Source organism: Neovison vison, chromosome 6 (assembly GCF_020171115.1).
Source record: "Neovison vison isolate M4711 chromosome 6, ASM_NN_V1, whole genome shotgun sequence".
Taxonomy (NCBI): Eukaryota; Metazoa; Chordata; class Mammalia; order Carnivora; family Mustelidae; genus Neogale; species Neogale vison.
The window spans coordinates 56301837-56324493 of NC_058096.1; the positions used below are offsets into that span (position 1 = coordinate 56301837).

General features: G+C 41.7%; 2 protein-coding genes across 3 annotated transcripts in view; both read right to left on the reverse strand.

Moving 5' to 3' along the window:
• Window positions 1–10438, reverse strand: part of GUCA1C (guanylate cyclase activator 1C) — a 30548-nt gene extending 20110 nt beyond the window's left edge. For both annotated transcript variants that reach the window (XM_044255034.1, XM_044255035.1), the window contains exon 1: window positions 10200–10438. In XM_044255034.1, coding sequence (XP_044110969.1) covers window positions 10200–10403 — 204 coding nt within the window. In that variant the 5' untranslated portion in view covers window positions 10404–10438. The remainder of the gene's footprint in view (window positions 1–10199) is intronic.
• A 4486-nt stretch (window positions 10439–14924) lies between these two features.
• The window catches only part of MORC1 (MORC family CW-type zinc finger 1), a 187187-nt gene continuing 179454 nt past the window's right edge, over window positions 14925–22657 (reverse strand). Inside the window, exons 29-30 of the mRNA XM_044254799.1 lie at window positions 18518–18712; window positions 14925–15101 (exon numbers count right to left, since the gene is read on the reverse strand). Of these exons, the coding sequence (XP_044110734.1) occupies window positions 14925–15101; window positions 18518–18712 (372 nt within the window). The remainder of the gene's footprint in view (window positions 15102–18517; window positions 18713–22657) is intronic.

Here is a 22657-nt window from a genome sequence, read left to right on the forward strand (position 1 = left end):
AGACTGTTGAAACTCTAAGAGGATTCCCATTTAATTCATCTCATTCTGTGACTGGGAGTCATTTGAAGGGGCCAATGTGTCCCCAAACCACACAAAGGACCCTCGACAGCACTGCGGGCGGTTAAAGAAGAGAAATGGTGGGCACGCGGCCTCTGCACCTGGAGGTGCACCCTTTCTTTTGGAAAGCGGATCTGAGCTTGATAAACTTAATCTTCCTGTTATCAGACCCGTGGGGGCTGAGATGGGAGTTACCTGCATTTTACAGATAAACGCACCACCCCTTGGTGGGTCTTCAGGCACATTTTCCCAAAGTTTTCTATGTTAGGTCACACGCGCTGAGCGATAGTGTGGGCAGGAGAAGTCTTGTCTCAGTTTTAGAACTGACGTCACTGACACGGAGGGGTTAGGAGCCTTGTCCAAGATTACACACGGTGATAAGGGTCAGAGCGGGGACAGGAGCCCGGCAGCCTCCCCCCTCCTCCAGGGTCTCCCCCACCCCCGCCCTGCCCCACCGGTGGGCCTGGGCTTCATAGTACAGAGAGTCACAGAAAGGCTCATTAAAAAGAGCAAGGACTCCTGGGGGCGCCTGGGTGGCTCAGTTGGTTGGACGACTGCCTTCGGCTCAGGTCATGATCCCGGAGTCCCGGGATCGAGTCCCGCATCAGGCTCCCAGCTCCATGGGGAGTCTACTTCTCCTTCTGACCTTCTCCTCGCTCATGCTCTCTCTCACTGTCTCTCTCTCAAATAAATAAATAAAATCTTTGAAAGAAAAAGAAAAGAAAAAGAGCAAGGACTCCTGACATTGAAGCCAAGATTTGATCTTGGAACATATGTAGGTAAGCTAGCAGATACTGTAGTAATCATCTATTAGATCCCCCCCGCTTGCTCTTTCTGTAATAGTTATCACCCATGTTTCTAAGGAATCATTCACATTCCCTCTTTGATTCCCAGGGTTTTCCGAGGAATTTAGATACCCTGAAAACTTCCCCACTGTTTCATTTTCTCCTAGCATTTTAAGGTATCCTAGTGCTGTCAGTAGATCTTCTGGCTTGAACCATCACTCCATTTATGGTTTGAGTTCCAAACCTGTAAGTTCAGAGAAACTATTTTCTCTCGCCTGTAGACCTTGGAGTCTTAGGAGGAGCAGAGCACTTTTGATCTCAGAGCTCCCAATGGCACTCTGTTTGGATAAAGCCCAGTTGCCCATATGTGGCCCAGAGTGCCCTCCATTCACTTTCATGCCTATCACCGAGTAAGAATGTCACCAGGAGCCAGAGGGGCCAAGGGCTCACTTTCTGCTCTGAGAGTCTCCAGGCAAGTCACCACCGGTATCGCTGGGCTCAGCGGGCCTCACTGCTCAGCTGTGACGTAGGAACACACGCAGTGGCAACAACGGGATGTCGGGATGCGGCAGAGACACAGGTGAGGCACCCAATGTGTGCGGCTGTCAGGGATCCTCTCGCAGTGACCCCCTGCTGCAGTGAGGTCCCCACGTACCCTCCTCTCTCCTACCTGGTATTTTTTAGCGGAGCTGTTCCCTTCGTTGAAATTCTCAACTCCTCACTTAAAAGAGGAATACCATAGCAATTTGGGATGCAGCCCTTGGAGTCAGCTGGCCAGCATTCCAATTCTGCTGTGTCCTTTCAGGCAAGTGACTAAACCTCTCTGTGCCTGTCTCCTCACTGGGAAAATGGGAATGTGAAAAACCGTAGCTACATATACATTATCGCTGGGAGGAATCTAATAACTGAAGAGCTTAAAACAGTGACTGTACAGAAGCATTCAGTAAGTGTTACCATTTATTAGTAATAATTCCAGTTCTTTCCTTCTCCCAACATCCCAGAGTGCCTCAGCTTCTCCAAAAATCCTTGCCTGACTCTATGTTTTAGCTTTTGTTCCATCCTCGGATCCCAGTCAATACCGCAGTCCTGCTACTGTTTGTTATGCTGCTTTATTTTATCTACGCTTTGGGCATTTAGTCACCGCATAACTTTCATCCTCAACTAGATCGTAAACTCTTTGCAGGTATAGAAAGTCACATCTCCTACCTGCCTACCTACTCACCCTCATCCCCCCACACTCCATAAAATGTGAGTATGGTTTTTCCACTGTTGCCTGTCCTTCGGGGATGCCACTGGAGAGTTCCCCGGCCCCTCCATCCAGCCTGCCTGTCTCAGGAGAGGCTGGCTCATCAGTGAAATCCCTGGGCAGGGTTTAAAACCAGCCCTATAGTACCTGAGACCATCTAGAACCTTGCGACTAAACAGTATGCTTTGCCCTCTCTCAGTCTTTGATTCTCTACTACCTTCTATTACTTGAAGATGCATTTGCCACCCCACGAGATTCTCAACTCCTTTGAGGACAGGGAACGACTCCTCTGCATCTTTGTGCCTACATTCCTTCCACCATGCTGCTCCGTAAATATTTGCAAATCCAGCGGGATAATAACGTGCTGTGTTAAGGATGTGACTCCGCTCCTGCTAAACCTTCCATCACCCAGCCCTCTCTAGTCAGTGAAGGTTTTCATTGCCTAAGAGCTAAGTCACTGTAGCAGAAAAGCAGAAATCAAGTTCATGCTTAGCTCTTGACTTTCAATAGTTTAAGCCATTTAGGATTCAGAGCATAAAATTTATGCCATAAACAAAAGATGTGAAAGAATACATGATTAGAGCCGGTTTTCTCTAGTTTCTCTTTAGTCCTTCCAAACTAGACCGAGATTCTATAGGCTGGATTTGGGAAAGGAAGAGAGATTGCAGGACTCTGGAGAATAGGAAGGGGGAGAGGGCAGTGCTCTATGAGGGCCAAGAATGGCTGGAGGTCTGGGTGACAGGAACACTGGGCAGGTTGGGCAGAGAGAAGTACACAAGCACTTGTGGTTCTCTCACTGGGCTTGGGAGGAAGGAGTATCTGGTCACACAGTCCTGAGCCAGCCTAAGAGGCTTCTGTGACTAGGAGTAGGAGGAAGCTCAGAGGGAACCTGAGCCAGGGGGAGGCACACTGTGCAGACAGCGGCCTTGAGCCTGGGGCAGGAGGTGAGGAGAGATGAGGTCTCGGTGAATACCAGTGTGGACAGCTGCCCCTCTGCCCTGTGTTTGTGCAGATTTCAGCGCAGCCATGGGCTTTACGTGCAACAATGGGAAGCGGAGAGGGAACACTCCTTGGTAAAATGGGGACTCAAAATATAAACTAACTCCATCATGGAAAAATAAAGTCACATTTTCTGAATGCTTGAGTGTGTGAGCTGAAATGCTTCCAAGCTAGAAAAGGGTAAAAAATAAACTTTAAAATTTCCCTTGAGATAATCAATCTAATTGGGAGTGAGGTTAGATTTTAGAAGACACAGTGGCCTTCCTTGGTATAAATATGGGGGGAAAAGGGGTGGGGAAGGAGAGAGAGAAATGAAAAGGGGAAATAGGTACAAATAGAAAAGGGAGGACCCTTCGTTTGTCACTATTTTGTTTACTCACTCAGTAAATATTTGTTCAACATCTACTTTATGCCGCTATGGTATGTTCTTGGTCTGGGAAAGCATGCGGGATCTGAAAGGGATGATTAATGTGTTTTCACGTTCGTGTTTCTGCACTGTTGTTTTTTCACAAGGATGAATTCACGTACCACTTGTACTTAAAAAGAGAGAGGAGGGGCGCCTGGGTGGCTCAGTGGGTTTAGCCTCTGCCTTCGGCTCAGGTCATGATCTCAGGGTCCTGGGATTGAGCCCCGCATTGGGCTCTCTGCTTAGCGGGGAGCCTGTTTCCCTTCCTCCCTCTCTCTGCCTGCCTCTCTGCCTACTTGTGATCTCTGTTTGTCAAATAAATAAATAAAATCTTTAAAAAAAAAAGAGAGAGAGAGAGAGGAGAGGTGAAGAGCAAATTGCAGATCACGTGTTAAGAAAGCAGGATGGCTGGAGCGCAAAGGTCCAGGACGCCTAGTGGCCCTGGGCACTTCTCTCGTTGCTGGATCTCAGCAAATGGTTAAGTTTGATTTGATTCTCTGCTTTGGAATCCGTAGGATTTCTATCATGCAATGGACAATTCAGAGTTGCAGAAAGTAAGGAATCCAGGCTGTTCCTTGCACAGAGACAGACCGTAATTTTGAGGAGTACGGTTTCTATCGCTCACCTCACCTACAAAGACGGGCTAATATGTTTTGTGCTGTCTTTTAAAATTTACTTTTTGTTATCATCAGACATTTTTCAATCAGTTTTTATTATTGCACGGTTGAAATTAAATGAAAAGGCTTATCATTTAAAACTTTGAACTTACAGGTTATTTTCCCTAGCCTTTATTTACATGTTTACAATGATGGTTATTCTACGATGTTTAGATAGATCAATTCTAGACATTATCTGTTTGTATCTTATTATAGCAAATGATGGGTATTTAGTTCTGTGACCCTCACATATATCCAAGCAACGTCCTGGAGCCTATTCTATCTGCTGGGGCGAGCTGATTGTTAAATTTTCAGGAATTTTGCAGACCAACTATTAAATGGTTGGTATCCTGAAATTGGCCATGGTGGGAGTATTTACACCATGGAGATCAGCATAGGTTACCAGGGCTTCCCCCACCAACCCTGGAGAACCAGGTATTAAACATTTCCCGGCACACCACAGCTCTTCCTCCCTACTCACACAATTGTAGGTTAATTTAGAAGTCAAGAGTTTAATTTTAATAACTAGTAAATTTTGTTCTCTGTATATAGCCTATTGGTATACCAAAATTATGGACTTGCTTATTTTACATGGAGTTAGTAATTGCCTCATCATTATCAGGCTGACATCTCTGAACCTATCAGACAATCCGAGAAAAGTGTGACAACCAAGAATTATGTGCCTACAAAGTATTTTTGCCAAGCAAATGAATCTGAATCTATTTAAATTTCTACAGCTAAATACCAGTTTATGCATAATTTGAAGAATAGACAGCTCGATAGCACTAGAAAGTTAGATATGCAATCAACTAAATCCAGAATGCAGAGCATTCTACAGAACCAGTGACTCTCCTTCCTCAGCAAATCAATGGCATAAATGTGGATGGGGGGGTGGATGAGGGAATGGAGGTGGTTAGGGGACTATTACAGAAAAAAACAAACTTAAGGGTCATAGCCACCAATTTCCACCTATGGACCTTGTTTGGATGCAAACTCAAATCAAGAACAATAAAAAAGTATGCTTAAGGGAAAAATGCATCTCTATGTTTATAACAGCATTATTTACAACAGCCAAGATATGGAAACAACAGTGTCCATTGATGAACGGAGATATATATATATATATACTTTTTGTTATCATCAGACATTTTTCAATCAGTTTTTATTATTGTATGGTTGAAATTAAAAGAAAAGGCTTATCATTTAAAACTTAGGTTTTTAGGATCTTATTTTTAATCCCTGTTTAAAAAATTTCTCCACATACACTGTAGGTTGATGTCTTTCTATTTATTGTGTTGGACCCTTGTGAAACATGTGTCTAACAGGTCTGGGAAATTTTTTTGGTTTTATTATAATTTTACATTTTCTCTGGGCTCTGTTCCTGTGGTTCTATTCATTGGATATTAGACATATTAACCCTAATTTAAGGAACATATTTGGAGAAATGTTATTTGGAATGAAACAGGAAGGAAGTTGGGAAACGCTAAATGGGCTAATCTGACCCACCTAAAGAAGGGTGTAAAAGAAGTTTGGATGGAAGTGTCCTAGACATTCCTGAAACCAATGGTTTGACAAAGCCACCAGGAAATCCTTGAGTCAAAGCCTGCTGACAAAGGAATCCCGTCTTAGGAATGGGTTGGCCTTATTATTTCTGCTGCGCTCTATCATTGGTGGTCACCTAAAACCAAGCATGGACTTGGTGCATGCGGTGAAACATTTCAAAGCAATGCACCTGGGGCTCTGGTCAATTACCTTCCAGTTAGGTCTGAGGTGCCAATGTCATGGCCATTACCTAAAGTGGGTTCTATTATCAATGTGATGTTGAATGCGTTAGTCTATGTACTGTCCCTAAAACAGTGTCTAACACATTTAACTATGGTTATTTAACTACTGTTAAGGAGTGACAAGGAGATGCCTGCCTGCAAGGGTGTGTGATAAGCCCAAGGAATTGTTCTAAACTCAACGCTCTAAACTTTAGGATCTATTTATTTCTACTTTAAGCACAATTCCAACAAGTTTAGTTAACTAGAGTACATGCCAAAGCCAGGTTGGAAAGGACAGTGTAAGAAGAGATTGGAAGCTTGTTATTATCAGAACAATCAGAAAGCTGAAAAAGGGGTGCCTGGGTGGCTCACTGGGTTAAGCCTCTGCCTTTGGCTCAGATCATGATCCCAGGGTCCTGGGATCGAGCCCCACGTTGGCTCTCTACTCAGCAGGGGGTCTGATTCTCTCCCCTCCCTCCGGCTTCTATGCCTACTTGTGATTTCTCTCTCTTTCTGTCAAATAAATAAATAAACAAATAAAGCCGGGAAAGGTGTATCTGACAGCAGGGAAAGAGAAAAACAACAAAAAGCAAACAGACAAAAGCATATATTTTCATGATTTTCAGCATTAGGAAACTTAACCCCAGCAACTTCAGCAGGTATGGGTGCTTCATGGTATTTCAAATAGGTAACAACCCATGTTCATAATAATGACTCTGATATCAAAAAGCTTTTTACTGGGACTCTGAGGAGGAGGAAAAGTAAGACATGCATTTTAGAATGATTTCCATCTAGTAGAGTTAAAACCACAGAGAAGCTGCTCCACAGAAACAGTAAATCCTCCAGGAGTCTGGACAGCTGAGAGTTTTATTGATCTAATTAAATATATGGCTTTTTCTGTTTTCCTGTGCATAATTGCATATCATTTCTCACTATCACTTGATAATGAGCAATCCTTACTCTTCTCATTTTACAACCTGATTTTATATCAAGATCCCCACACCTTGCATGGCATCTGTCATCCCTGCCTAGGTTCTCTTGCTTGCTAAGCAAAGTAAAATTTTGACGATAAAGCACGAATACCAGCAGAACTCGTGAGCCATTTAATTAAGCTTCTGAGGTGGGCTTGGCCATCCTATGGCTGTCACGGAGAAGACACTCCAATCGCACAGACTGCCTGGCTGAACGCCGTCCGCCCTCGACAGCGGGTGTCATTGTTCCCACCCAGCACTTCATTTCCCGCGTTCCTGTTCTTACCCAGGAACCAGACACGCATAGCTTCCACAAACACTGGGTGGACAGCAAAATCTCTGGCATGGGATAGGTCACCAGCTACTTGGAAGACGAACTGAAAAACCTGACAACAGCTCATCTTCTAACCTCCCAGGAGGACTGTCAGAGTCTGAGAAGCTGCAATCTAGAGCCACGGGAGGCAGCTTCCAGCAGGCGCAGTGGGACGGCCGCTGCCACACAAAGACCAAAACATCTAGAATGGTGGAGAGAAGGCGCTGAGGGAGAGACACATAGGCAGGGACACACGGACCACATGCCAATATGCACACAGGTCCCGGTCTCAGTCACTTCAGGCTGTTGTAACAGAAAAAAACCATGGACCGGGTGGTTGAAAACACTCGGAAATATATTTCTCACAGTTCTTTGAGGGAGGAAATCCAAGATCAAGGCTCAGGCCGATTCAGTGTCTTGGTGAGAGCCCACTGACTGGTTCATAGACAGCCAGTCTTCTCACTGCATCCTCACATGCAGGAACACACTCTCTGGGGTCTCTTTATGAGGGCTCTAAGCCCGTTCATGAAGGTTCTGCCCTCCTGACCTAATATCTCCCAAGGACCCCACCTCCAAATACTATCAGAGTGGCGCTGCCAGAGTTAGATTTCAGCATATGAATTTGGGCAAGTGACAAATAAAAAAGGAAAGCTCGTTTAGAATGGAGTCAGGAGGCCAGCAGGGGGAGCTCTCATGCCCCACCACTCCTCGGCCACTGCACACCCAACCAGAAGAGACTGTTTCTTGCCTGTGGCTACTACATTTTTACTACGCGAAAGGCAAGAAAAGAAGTGCCCCACCCTCACCCCGCAACAGTTCAGCCAGGGGATACCACCACAATTCAGATAGTGAAAAGCCACTATACTTCAAACTCCCAGTTTACTCCAATCGACTTTTTGTTTATATTTTATTTTTTTTAATTTTTTTTCCAATTTATTTATTTTCAGAAAAACAGTATTCATTATTTTTGTTTATAAAAGCCTTCCCAATCTCGCCCTTTCCTCTCCTCTGTTCTGCAGACAGGCCTATGGTTCGGCCATAGCTTGCTTGTCCAAGATTGCAATTCTCTCCTATTTCCAAATAATCCCATTTTTGCTGATAAAGCTGATAGTTTTATTTTTAAGGTTAACAGGGGGACACAAACATTCAGCTTCTAGCCTATCTAGAATATATTTCAGCATTAAGAACAAAAGCAGAATCTGCCTCACTTTCCCACTGATTTGTAAGCTCCTTGAGGGCAGAATTGTTGTTTGTTTGCATCTACACTAAGAAAAATTTATGAGGTGGGAGACCCTGCCACGCTAAGCAGGCAGTGCCTCGTTCATGCTTGATAACAAAGAACATGTCCTAAAAGAAGTGTGTTCCCTACATTATTACCAGAATTAAAATAGTTGTTATTTACCCCAAAGACACAGATGTCGTGAAAAGAAGGGCCATCTGTACCCCAATGTTTATAGCAGCAATGGCCACGGTCGCCAAACTATGGAAAGAACCAAGATGCCCTTCAACGGATGAATGGATAAGGAAGATGTGGTCCATATACACTATGGAGTATTATGCCTCCATCAGAAAGGATGAATACACAACTTTTACAGCAACATGGACGGGACTGGAAGAGATTATGCTGAGTGAAATAAGTCAAGCAGAGAGAGTCAATTATCATATGGTTTCACTTATTTGTGGAGCATAACAAATAGCATGGAGGACAAGGGGCGTTAGAGAGGAGAAGGGAATTTGGGTAAATTGGAAGGGGAGGTGAACCATGAGAGACTATGGACTCTGAAAAACAAATGAGGGGTTTGAAGTGGCGGGGGGGTGGGAGGTTGGGGTACCAGGTGGTGGGTATTATAGAGGGCACGGCTTGCATGGAGCACTGGGTGTGGTGAAAAAATAATGAATATTGTTTTTCTGAAAATAAATAAATTGAAAAAAAATAGTTGTTAATATTATACAGGTTTAATTTTCCCCAGTTTCTCGCTGGTACCTCTTTTTAAGTCATCTGCTGTTTGGTTTGTTATTTTGTTTTTTGTTTTGATTTGAAAAAGGTACTCACACATGATCTTAGCCAAAAGGCCCTCAAAGGGCTGTGCTAGACTCCACACATCTCAATGGACAGCCAATCGTTTTAATTGTGTTGATTTATCACTTCTTTCTCATCTCTTCTCACACACAGCCTTCTAAAGTCATCTATCATTCAATGAGTAATATTTCCCCTTTCCCTTTCTTTCTAGATGGCATCAGCCCATTTTGAAATGTACCGGTGAAAAATAACTGAAATGTACAAGGAAAATTAGGCAAGAAGAATTTCATCCTGCTAGGTGAGATTGTTACTTTTTTGGCTTATTTTTTTTTCTATTCCCTATTTTTTTCCCCCCTCATCTTTGTATCTTTAGAAGTCTTGAAAATTCAATGTGCTGCAATTCCTCAGGAATGAGTGAATTCAAGACAATAGTTGAGTCATAATCTTTAGAAACTAAAATTTATCTGAATTTAAAACTAAATTTTTTCCCCCAACTAAAATGGTTATATATGAAAAAGTATTCCAGCATTCCAGCTTCTGAGTACAAACAACATGTTGGCGAATTTGTATTGATTTTACCTGCCAATCTAGATGCAATCACACTTTTTAAAGCAGATTCCTGTAATTTGCTTTTCTATAAAATGTCACCAACGCATTAAATACTTTGAAAACAGTCTTTGTAAATCAATCTGCACTTATTAGATTTGTTTAAACGATAGCATTAGAATTCCATGCCGAGATTTAATTTGGTTTTAAAATAACTCCCTACATGCAGAACATTTCCAAGGGCGGAGAGGCTAGTTCCCAATTACTTTCATGCCGTCAGTAGCTAAATGTGTTTAATGACTCACTTACCTACAAGCTGTGGGTTCTCTGAAGAGTTCCTAATTCAGTGAGATGCACACGTTTTACCTCAGGCTATTTCAAATTTTCAAAAAGGGGAGAATACAGAACCACAGCCAAATAAAAAGTAAAGGTCTTACCTTGTTCATGTCAAAGGTATTATAGACTTGATCAACATGTTGATTGGCCTTTGGATTCAGACCCTGCAGACCCAAGAGTGTCTTAAATTCATGCAGTGTTTGCAGGCCGGATGGATATTCCCTCATAAATTTTCTGTACCACACATAGGTCTCTTTAGCAGAAACTGCTGTCTGACCACCAGCTTCAGATTCGCTATTTCCCATCGTGATTCACAGTCTGCAGCTTCTTCTCAGGTTGTTTTCATGTAAGTTCCCTACCAATTTGCTTCCTCACTCTTCACTAAAACTGGAGGCTAACATATGCCTTTAGAGAGCGACTCTAAACCTCTTATAGCTATAGGCTAAATAAGAATAGAAAGCCAGTGAGATTAACTCCTCTGTACAGTTTTAAGACTAGGTCATTTATTGTGACTGATGGGATTGCATTTACTGCCACTCAGAGATACAGTTTTCTGTGAAGGGCAGAGGCAATATTTTAGAAAGAGTAATCTTTGCCATATTGTCAGCCATAAATTATGCCTACAACGTGGGGTGGGGTCTCATGGAAGGAACTCTGAGTTGCAATGAGGAAGCCCGGGCTTGAGGCTTTGTTTGCACTTACTGCACTGAAATATTAGAGGCTCAGAGTTCCTATCTGTAAAACAGTAACAAGAATACTTGTCTTTTCATACCTAAATATTATGAAGATAAATTTAGGCGAAAAAAATTTTAAACCACAGAAAATTTACACATCCTGAGTACTGTTAAAATGTAAAGGAGATCTATGTACAGAAGAGGGAAATGGGGAAAGATAACCATGTTTGTAGTAGTAAAAGCGTTGAAGTAGTAAGCAGAAAAGTGTGGTCTATAGATAAAGGGACATAGGACATATCAAGTTGTGTCTTCTTCATTGTTCTTACCTTTTTTCCCTTTTTTTTTTTTGTTGTTCCTTGTCTTTTCTGTCTCTTAAGTCCACTTCTACCCATACCTTCTGCCTGCCAGTTTTGTCCCACTCCAGTTCCCAAGCTAATCTTGTCTGAGAGTCAAGCCCCTATCACAAAGGACTTGAAAACGGAGTGAATGAACCTGGAAACTATATCCATGGTCCAGAACTGGAAATTAATTGTCCTGTGTGGTCCTCAAGCCATCTTGCTGCCAACCGTATGTAGGAGTTAACAGAATTCCCTTATTTTTGACCTGGGGTCATCTGGTCCCAAGCATGGTTCTCCTCTCCTAACCTTACTCCATTTTTTCTTCAATTCTCGTAATGACTCAGTTCCTAAGTCTGGTTTCTATCTTAGTCCCTATTCCTTAGTCCTACCTGATTACCTATTTAAAACCCCAGGTTCCCTAAGAACATTTGGAGCCTAAATGAAGCACCTTGACAGGAGGTGGGGTGGTTAGGGGATACAGGATTAATTATGTTTCAAACATACCAATGTAGACTTCAAATAGAAGAATTTTGAATCCATAATTACAGTTAAATAATGGTGTTCAATAAGATTATAGAAATGTGGAACTCATTCATTTGGAAGTATCACTTGGAACCATTAGAGTAGATGAGATTCCTTATGTGGAGGATAAAGAAAGATGATGAGCTGGGGCACCTGGGTGGCTCAGTTGGTTAAGCAACTGCCTTCGGCTCGGGTCATGATCCTGGAGTCCCAGGATCAAGTCCCACATCAGGCCCTCTGCTCATCAGGGAGCCGGCTTCTCCCTCTGCCCCTCACCCCTTACATGCTCTCTCTCTCTCTCTCTCAAATAAATAAAATCTTTAAGAAAAGAAAGAAAGAAAGAAAGAAAGAAAGAAAGAAAGAAAGAAAGATGATGAGCTAATGGGGAATCAGTCCTGGTAGGAATATGAGAACTATCCTGTTAGGATCTTCAAAGACCATTCTCTGGGGAAGTCCCTATGCAGACTCCTTTGAAATGTCTGCCAGAAGGATGCTCAGAGGCACTGACTTCTTTTCACCGTTAACATTTATTAATCACCAATTTTTAAATTAAGAAAAGAATGGCTGGTGATGATGGAAGAGAAAAGTAATGGAAGTTTTCAAGGGGCCAAGGAGATCCCTTATGGAAGGAAGATTTTTGGATAAATCAAGAATACAAAGACCTGAGATCCAGAAACTGTTTCTTCATGTAAACGATCCTTTTTAAAAAAAAAATCTGCAAAATGATTACTTGCTGATACAGAAAAATATTTAAAACTATTACAAATAGTGAAAGGATTCTTATATTGGATACAATATTGATATCCCAAACTCCGGAATCTTGCTATATAAAACATTAACCTGCTATAAGATAATGGGGAAGAGACTTCATTTCTAAAAGGTCAAGGATAAATCTAAATTACAATAAATTTAACTAGAATGTGCTGGATGGATCTGAAGAAATATTTAAAATGCTAATACAGGGCACCTATAAAGAAAACCATATTTTGGTCTTGGGTAGAAAGACTTGGTAATTAAAAAAAGGCAATTCTACCTTAATCTATTATACCACCATACACCAAACAAAATGCAAATAAAGTTTGAGGGGTAAGTATTGACTGAAACAGATAATTCTAAGTCTGGATAAGAAATAAATATGCAAACATACAAAAGAAAATTCTGAAATATAAAATTATTGAATACACCTACCAAAACAATATGGGTCCAACATGAGAAAAGTTGAAACAATCAATGAAAACTAATTTTTTTTTTAGAACTTGGCCCAAATGTAAATAGGAATTTAAGATGCTGTAACTGTGCCACTGCAGATCAGTGGGGAAGAGATTGGTTATTTGATGAATAGTTTGGGGACAATACTGTATCTATCTGGAAACACAAACAGTTAGATTTTTAGCTTACTCTGTTCACCCAAATAAATTCTAGGTGAATCAAAGATTTAACAATATAATGTTTAAAGTCATTATAACAAAGCAAAATTTCTTTATAGTTTTAGCATTAGAATGTCCTCTCTAAATATGACTCAAAACCAGAAGGTATAAAGAAAAGTAAATTAACCCTCCCACAATTTTTTAGTCCCATATGGCTCAAAACACCATAACTTTTTTTTCAATAAAAAATTAGAAGAAAATAGCTGTAACACATATAATATAAAAAACATAATTTCCCTAATACAAAAATAGTTCCTATAAATTGGTAAGAAAATACATACCACCAGGTCACCTGGGTGGCTCAGTCAGTTAAGCAAGCATCTACCTTCGGCTCAGGTCATGATCCCAGGGGCCTGGGATTGATCCCTGCGTTGAGCTCTCTTCCCAACTTCGAGTATGTTCCTCCCTCTCCCTTTACACATACCCCCCACCCCAGCTATCTCAAATAAATACATAAAATCTTTAAAAAAAAAAAAAAACCCACCAAATAGAAAAATGGGGGGAAAAGCCAAATTTAAAAATTCAAATACATTTTAAACATGAAAAGATGCTCAATCTTACATACAGCACAAGATATATATATTAAAACTACAAGGATATACTACTTTTCACCCACTTGGGTCAGCAAGATAAAAAATAGTTTTATAATTCACCGGGTAGCTGAAGGTGTGAGGAAACAGGCATTCATATGTTGCTGTGGGAATGTATATTAACAAAATTTTTATGCAGTACTACTGGGAACTATCTATTAATAATAAAATGTATATGTCCTCTGATGCAGCAATTCATCTTCTGGGATTTATTTAACATATACCTGCAAGTGTGTGAAATAAACATAGTTACAGAGATCTGCACATATAAACCCAAAAGAATGGAAAAAAAATCTAAGGGACCATCGATAAGAGAATAATGAAAGAAATTCTAGTATGTCCACAGAACAGAACAATAAGGAGCAGGGAAAGATGAAGAGGCTTTCCCTGTACTGATCCTGATATGGAATGATTGTGAAGGTATATTAACTGCAAAAATCAACAGAATCCTTTGGATGCCATTATGTTTATATTTATACCTGTATAATGACTTATACCGTTTTATGTACAGTTTTTGGATGGATGCATGAGTAACGGGTAAAAGCATACCTCTGGAGAGGAGTAACTGTCTACAGACAGATGGGGTGAAGACTCCCCACCATATCCCATCTCACACATTCTGGATTTTTGTACTGTGTGTATGTATGTAAAATTAAAATTATACAATTCCACAAATATTAAATGCTTTATTGCTTTTGTCCAAAATGGCAGACACCTTCTAAACAAATAAAAATAATCAGTTACCCAGGAAAATACAAAAACAATCCTTACATATGTGTAATACGCATTCACATGATATGTAGAAGACGTGTACTTGTACTACAACTCAACGACAGAATTATCATATAAATTATATCTTACAGTTTTTGAGGATTTCTATTTTCTGCTTTACTGAGTATTGGCTGTCATGGAGAAAGGGCACATGGCCTTTCCGTTTCAAAATAAGTTTTAAGAGGAGGTGATTCTGTAGTCCTTTGTACACTGATTTTGAAAGCCATGATTTCCTAGTTATTATAGTCTTCTAGTGAAAACAGAATTTAAGCCTAACGGACATCTCCACCTTTCTCGGTATATTACGTAGGAACTGGAGAACTCCGGGAACAGTTCCTGCCGCAACAGGAAGAGTTAGGGGAACTGGATGGCGAATGTGTCAATTGTAAATCAGTCTCTATTTCTAAAGTTCACAATCCCCTCAGGATTAAACAAAACAAACGGTATACTAACGAGTACAAGGGGAAACACGTTTTGAAAAGAATCTTCGTCTTATTAGCATTTTTAAAAGGGATTATCTTTTCTGACTTCTGATTTTGACTCTCTGTTCCTTTCAAAACGGAGACCATGTCCTGCATCTGCAGTCACTTTATTTAAAGCGTTCTGGAAAGGGGGATTATCTTCTTGAAGCAAAGCTTCTAAGTACCTGTCAATCTGTTCCAGGTCTCCTGCTGGACTGCCCTGGAAAAGAGAATCAACGATCAGAGCAGGCTGGGAAGCTGCACCCCTGTAATCTGGCGGCCTTGGAACAGTCTTCCCTAGGGTTCCTGTAGCACCAAAACCCACCCTGGAATAATGCCTTTTGTCTTTTAATATGTTTTCACCTTTAACCTCATTTTATGTTCACAAGTGGTTAGGAACTTGGATCATTTTTTTTTTTTTTCCCTTCCTTAGTGGAGGTTAGTTCAACCGGCTTTCCTTCTATTTATTTATTTTTATTTTTTTTAAATATCTTATTTATTTGACAGAGAGACTGAGAGAGACAGGGAGAGAGGCAACACAAGCAGAGGGAGTGGGAGAGGGAGAAGCAGGACTCCTGCTGAGCAGGGAGCCCAATGTGGGGCTTGATCCCAGCACCCTGGGATCATGACCTGAGCCAAAGGCAGACACTTAACGACTGAGCCATCCAGGCGCCCCTACTTTTCCTTCTATTTAATTACTTGTCATATTCCTAAAGCCACCTGCCTCCATCGCGTCCTTCTCTGTTATAGGCTCTTGTCTCCCCATTTAAAAAAAATTTTTTTTATTCTTTTAAAGATTTTATTTATTTGTCAGAGAGACAGAGAGAGAAAAAGAGAGCGTGCACAAACAGGAGGAGTGGCAGGCAGAGGGAGAAACAGACTCCCCACTTAGCAAGAAGCCTAAGTTCATGATCTTTAGCCTTATATGAAAAACAGATGAGTAAGAAGATTTTGACTTCTCTGTCACTCCTTTTCCCTCTGCAGCATCTTTTCCCCCAGCCCTGGGCTTGCTGCCCTCATCTATCTTTTTTTCTCTCCTTTTCCCCAGTTCTCTGTTTGGGCAATTTCATACTGTCCTTCCCTGAGCTGCTTAATCCATGAACAGCGGGACAAACGCTCGCTCTTCACAGACTTAAATCTCACTCCCTCAAGCCGAGCCATGGGCTCAGCCTGTTCTCCAACTTGCGCTGATGGATAAGAGAATTTTTTAGAAAGGACCTTTCAGAAACAATTCCAGTTTTATGATTATTCCCAGTCAGTGTCTGACACCACCCTCCTAGCTTCTCCATGGCTCCCCTGGTCCCATAAACTGTGCTCAGCCCCTCTGCCCTAGGCTTCGGATAAGGCCGGACTATACTGAGTCCCAGCTTTGGACTGGGGCCCCGTCCCTAGAGATAAACTCACCTGATAGTCATGTTCACCTAGATTTTCAAATAGTCCCTGGCCCTGAGGAATGCCCTACGTGACCCCTTCTGACCCTGACAGCTCTCTGTCTGTTAGGCCGAGTCTAATCCTTTGGCTCTGCTCTATGCCTGGCAAACCAGGCTTCCTTCCAGGACTTCAGGCTGGCCTGCTCGGTCCCTCAGCCTCTTCATGGGCCTGCTCAGTCCCTCAGCTTTGGGGCCACCTCGTCTCTTGTGTCTACTCTACGCCAGTGCAATTGTTCTGGTGTTCAGAGGCAGTGGAAATCGAAATTTCAAGTCAAGGAGGAAAGTAAATCTATTTGGGCAAGGAATCTTTTGAGTACCTCTCCAGTGATACCAGACGAAGCATTTCATATATTCTACGGGCTCAAGCCTCTTTGCCTCCTTTAAACTTTGTGACTAAAACAAATTAGTAGAATTACTCTGGCTGGGGCACCTGGATGGCTCAGCGGATTAAAGCCTCTGCCTTCAGCTCACGTCATGATCCCAGGGTTATGGGATGGAGCCCCTCGTCAGGCTCTCTGCTCAGCAGGGAGCCTACTTCCTCCTCTCTCTCTGCCTGCTTCTGTGCCTACTTGTGATCTCTGCCTGTCAAATAAAGAAATAAAATCTTAAAAAAAAAATAAAGTGCTCTTTTAAAAAAAAAGAAGAAGAAGAATTACTCTGGCTACTGTGTGGGAAACCCAGGGATTTGGCAAAGAAAGAAGAGTAAATCATTCTTTCATGTTTTTCTCCTCACCACACATAGATTTATTATTTTTAAAACCAATAATTTTTATGAATTTTTTAAAAAATTTAATCATTTAAGAGAGAGAGAGAGGGAGAGATGGCATAAGCAGGAGGGGAGATGGGCAGAGAGAGAGAGGGAGAAGCAGGCTCTCTGCCGAGCAGGGAGCCTAAAGCAAGGCTCGATCCCAGGACCCTGGGATCATGACCTAGGCCAAAGGCAGATGCTTCACTGACTGAGCCACCCAGATGCCCCGTATGAACTTTTTTGATAGAGAGTAGTATTTGATTTTTATGACATAGAATGTCTTTGGTCTCTCGAGTTTTTGTTTTAAAACAACCATCGTTGCTGAAACTGTACCACAGTGCCAGGCTCCACATCAGATCTTTCACACGTAAAAATATTTGCCACCCTTTACATCCACAAGAACCACAAGAACTGTTGCCTAGGCTACCCACAGTGGGGGGGGGTGCGGTGGGGGGGTAGTATATTTTTTGGCTGTATACTTAAATTAAGCAAAAAATGTTTTCTGAGTTTCATTTTGTATTTAATAATATAAAGGAAATCCCAAGGAACCCAAAAGATGTATGTTTTGTGAAGGAGGAATGGATCCACCTTGAAATGTTCACAGCTGACTGGAACCCAGGTGGCCTGGCTTCAAAGCCCATGTTTATCACATCCTATCCTGATGTGTGTGCATTTCCTGGTCTCTCCCCAATCCCCCTTCCTGGGCAAGGTAACCCTCCATTCAGTCAGGGCTCTCTGTGGGGCACTCAGCTCCTGCCCTCTCACCTTGCAAGGCCCAAGAAGGCCCTATCTCGTGTCCCAGGCTCAGGGCCTATGTCTGAGTACAAAACACCATGTACTTCCTAGGCTCACTGTTGATTTCTCAATTTATTTCTGCCATCTACGGAAAGACTCTTCAACTATGGCCACACATATTTTAATTTTTTATGTATTCCATCCTGAATTTCTATATGCTGTAGAGAGAAGATGGACCTTCCCTCATTAGCCCAAACCATCACAGGAGCCCTGTTCTGTATGTGTTCGTCTATCCAAACAAGATGAACAGCATACTCACACAATTGTTTCCTGACCTCTCTAACCTCTCCTCGGAGATGAGAATAGTCCATTCTTAATTATGTGTTGAGATAAAATTTAAAATATTTTGCTGTCTGATAAAGTTAGAAAAAAATCCTACTGAAAATACACTATTGAGGGGACAGGGTTCATTAAACTCTACCAAAAGCACAAGCAAAGGTTCTGATTTTTGTAAGAGAAAAAAATAACAGACCTTTAAAAGATGTTCTCATATATACTTTCGAAATTCATTTACTTACGATTTCAATATTCCTGTAGGGAGAATAAGGGCTACATAAAGTGACCCGTCCAAAGCCCGTAAGTGGATGACGAGGGCAGGAGAGGAAGTAGCTCAGTGCTCTCTCCACAAAGTATATTTCCACTACTCCAAATTTTGTTACTTACCAGGCGGAGTTTCTGCAATAGTACTGTCAGTTTTACCCGAAGATTATTCAGTTTATCTTCAGCAATTTTTCTTTTTTCTTCACATTGTCCCAGACATACTTCATTAGCCACTCCTCTTCGATTTGCATCATAAATAATGGACTGCATTTTTCTCTTTAGTTCTCTTTCGTATTGGACCATGTAAACATTCTTGATCTGGGAATGTTTTTAAAAACGGTTTTAGTATATTTTTCAAGTATTACTTTTCCCCCTAATATCAGAAAGTGATTTCATATTCCAGGTCTGCACATAAGGACAAAGCATCAACTCTATACCTGTGTACTACAGGTGGTCGAAATTTAAGACACAGTGACACCCTGAAGGAACTTTCCATGTGTTGGAAGACAGAGAGAGAGAAGGAAAAACGTCCAATACTCTATTAACTATGAGGATGGGAGAGGCACATCAAAGTGAGCTTGGACACCCTTGCTTTGAAAGGGAAAAAGAATCCAGTCATGGTTGAATCTGTCTGCCTACCAGTGATACCAGAGTATTGAAGGCACAAAGGGGGCAGCTGGTGGTGCCTGTTACCCCCTCCACAGCACCGGAACTCACAGCAATGACAGAATGGCTGGCCATGCAGGGCTTTGCTGGCAGATGATGGTGTGTTATTTAGAACTCATGTCTGCAGCAGTTGAAAAGCAGAGAAGCTACAATCACAGGAATTCCTGTTCTGTTACTCTCTTTGGGTTCCTTGTCCTGATGCAGAGAATGGTCACGGACGTACACAGGTGACCCTTGCTAATTCAAGAGTCTTGATGGTTTCCCAAGAGTCATATGGTGAACGAGGCACTCACAAAGTAGAAAAGGGAATGGAGAGGCCAAATGCTCCAATTTCAAAATGACGTGAATTGCTTGGGTCAACATTTGGAGAGGGCAGGGGTTATTCAGAGATACAGAGCAAATCCTGTTTTGATCCACATTTGAAGGTTTCTGTAAGGAGGAGATTTCTGTGTTCTGATATGATGGGGTTCCCAGGAAACCTGTAAGGTGGTCTCATTTGTCTTCTGGGTTTGCCCTTCTCCTCTCCACCGCCCCCTCCACCACACTCACTGCAGACCCATCCCAGATACTGTCCACATCAGCCCCTTTAAGTATTCATTGCCCTCGTGTATTTCTCCTTTTTATAAAATCCTTTAAACAAACAAAACCCCTTAAATATACTGAATTCTTCTTAACATTAACTAACCTCCTCCTAAAACCAAGGTGCTGAATTTTGTAGTAGGTGATATGAAGATATATAAGATTCAGATCAACTATAGAGTGAGATAAAACAAGCATGCAAATATCACATTTATGGGAGAAGCTTCATGGTGCCCCAAGTGAGGCACAGGTTATCATTTGAGTATAGATTCCTCGTTAAAGATCATTAAGATACTTAAAGTAATTGGCATGGATTAATATCAGTAACTTACCTTCCAATTACTTATGCTTTTCTTTTTTAAAAACAAGATATTTATTTATTTATTTATTTGAGAAGGGGAGGAGCAGAGGAAGAGGGAGAAGCAAACTCCCCACTGAGCCCAGCCCCCATGGGACTCCATCTCCATCGCAGGACCCTGAGGTCATGACCTGAGCTGAGGACAGCTGCTTAACCGACTGAGTCACCCAGGTGTCCCTATTTATGCTTTTTGTGTGCTGTTAATTAAGAGGAGTATTTGGGAGCAAGGACCCAAATACCACTCTACAGTGGCAAACACTCGCTTATATGTGTGTGTATACACACACACACACACACACACACACAATGTATTCCATTAATGGTGAGACTTAATTGTGAGATTTGTGGATTGCCCTGTAAAGAAATCTGAGATTTTTAGAGTCTCAAACTGCCTGGACACTTGTGCGGGGACACCAAGAATTAACACAGTGCTGGAATCCTTGGCCTGCCTCTGCCTGTGCTTATTTCCTGAGTTGCGGGCCTCACCCTTCCAGGAAAACACCAAGCTTATTCTGCCCCAGGCCCCTCACCCTTGCTGCTCTCTCTGTTCAGTGAATTCAAGCCCAGCCTCCATAAGACTCCCTGCTTGCCTCAAGTCTGTGCTGAAACACGGCTCAGGTACCCCTTGCTCACTGCATCTGAAATAGGTTATCTCTTCCCCAATACACACCTCATGGTCCATCCCCGGGCCCCGTGCAATTATTTTATGTTTATTTACATGTTTAGTATCTACAATTATGTCATTTACATTATGCTCTGTTATCTGTCTTTTCTCTAGAAGGTAACATCAACTGTGGGGGCTTTAGTCAACTTCAGGGAGTGCTGTACCCCATGGCCAGAAGGTGGAGTTGGGGCAATAATTCAATTCAGCCAGAGTAAGGAGGACAGGGTCCCAGGTGGCTCAGATGTCACCAGTCACGCAGAGTTCTTGGTGTCCAGAGCTCTAGAACTTCATGGTTTTTGCCATCTGAATAATAGCCTAGGGAACACTTTTTTTTTTTAAAGATTTTATTTATTTATTTGTCAGACAGAGATCACAAGTAGGCAGAGAGGCAGGCAGAGAGAGAGAGAAAGGAGGGAAGCAGGCTCCCTGATAAGCAGAGAGCCCGATGTGGGGCTCGATCCCAGGACCCTGGGATGATGACCTGAGCCGAAGGCAGAGGCCCCAACCTACTGAGCCACCCAGGCGCCCCAACTTTTTGATAAAAGCAGTAGTAGTAAGAAAACAAACCAAGTAAAATTAAAAAGAAATCCTAAATGCTTATCAGCAATAAAAGGAACATACTATTGATAACACCTGAATGGATGTGAAGGGTGGTATGCTACGTGAATACAGCTGATCAGAAGGTGACACATACTATATGAATCCATTTCTATAGCATGACTGAATGGACAAAATGATAGAGATGGAGAACAGATGAGCATCTCTCTGGGGTTAGGGTGCTTGTGTGTGTGTGTAGTGTGACTTTAAAGGAGAGAACAGGGATGTCTGTGGTGGTGGGAGTCTGGATCCTGGTTTTGATGGTGGTTACACAAATCCACGTACATGGATAAAATGAGACACATATTTCACCAACTTCAATTTTGTGGTTTCGATATTCTACTATAATTATACCATTCTGTAAGACATAAGCATTGGGACAAATGGAAAGGTACCTGAGACCTCTCTACTATTCTATAATTTCCCATGTACCTAGAATTATTTCACAGTAAAAAGTTCAGAAGATAACACTGTTTGTACAGTACAACATTAGGAATGTTTATATAGTACACTGCATTCAAGGTCATACTTAGTCTCTCAAAGTTCAGCTTTGTAACCAAGCAAACTATATTTCCTTTGAATACCACCAGCCATCCAGTTTCCTGATTTATTCTTTTCCCTTTCTAAACTAACATTTTCAGGAGGTCTCTATAAAAGGTAGCAATTCGGAGAGCATTCAAGGCCCAATGTAAAAGAACTTCCGGTTGTATTAATGTTTTAATTAGGAGGAGTAGAGAATTGTAACAAGATGAGAGGCTTAGTTCTGCTGGTTAAACCTACTCTTGTAGAGGTATTTGAGGCAGATCAAAAACGGAACCTTTCCAAACTCCATTATTCAGAACAGAATTAGGATTTGAAAGAAAGGATATTCAACTGAGATTTTAATTTTCTGCCCTTGAATTTAAAAAGTCAGAGTTCTAGCAGCTCTGGAGCTCCAGAATCCTAACAAGTTAGCACAAAGGAAGGCTGGCTTACAAGATCTGTAGATTTTGTACTCTCCTTTTAGGTACATGACATGTGAGTGTTTATGTGGGCCAGCAGAAACAATCAAACTTGATTTAGTGTACAAATGGTAGGGTCTAGATGCATTTAAAAGTACTGATTGAATGCTGGTAGGATACAGAGTTTGAGAAGAGAGAATTGTTAACTTTGAGGATTTTATAATCTAGTTAAGGGGAAAATAAAATACAAGAAACAACTACAATACAAGACAGAAAATTTAATTAATGCCAAAAAAAAAAAAGTTTTTTTAAGTTTCTCTCAGAACACAGAAAATCAAGATTAAGTTCACAGGGACAGACTGAGGAAGACCTGAAGTGGAAGGTGGCATGGACCAGACCCAACACCGGGTGGGCAGGATTTCAATAGGACAACTGCAGACTGGGAGAGTAGACAAGAG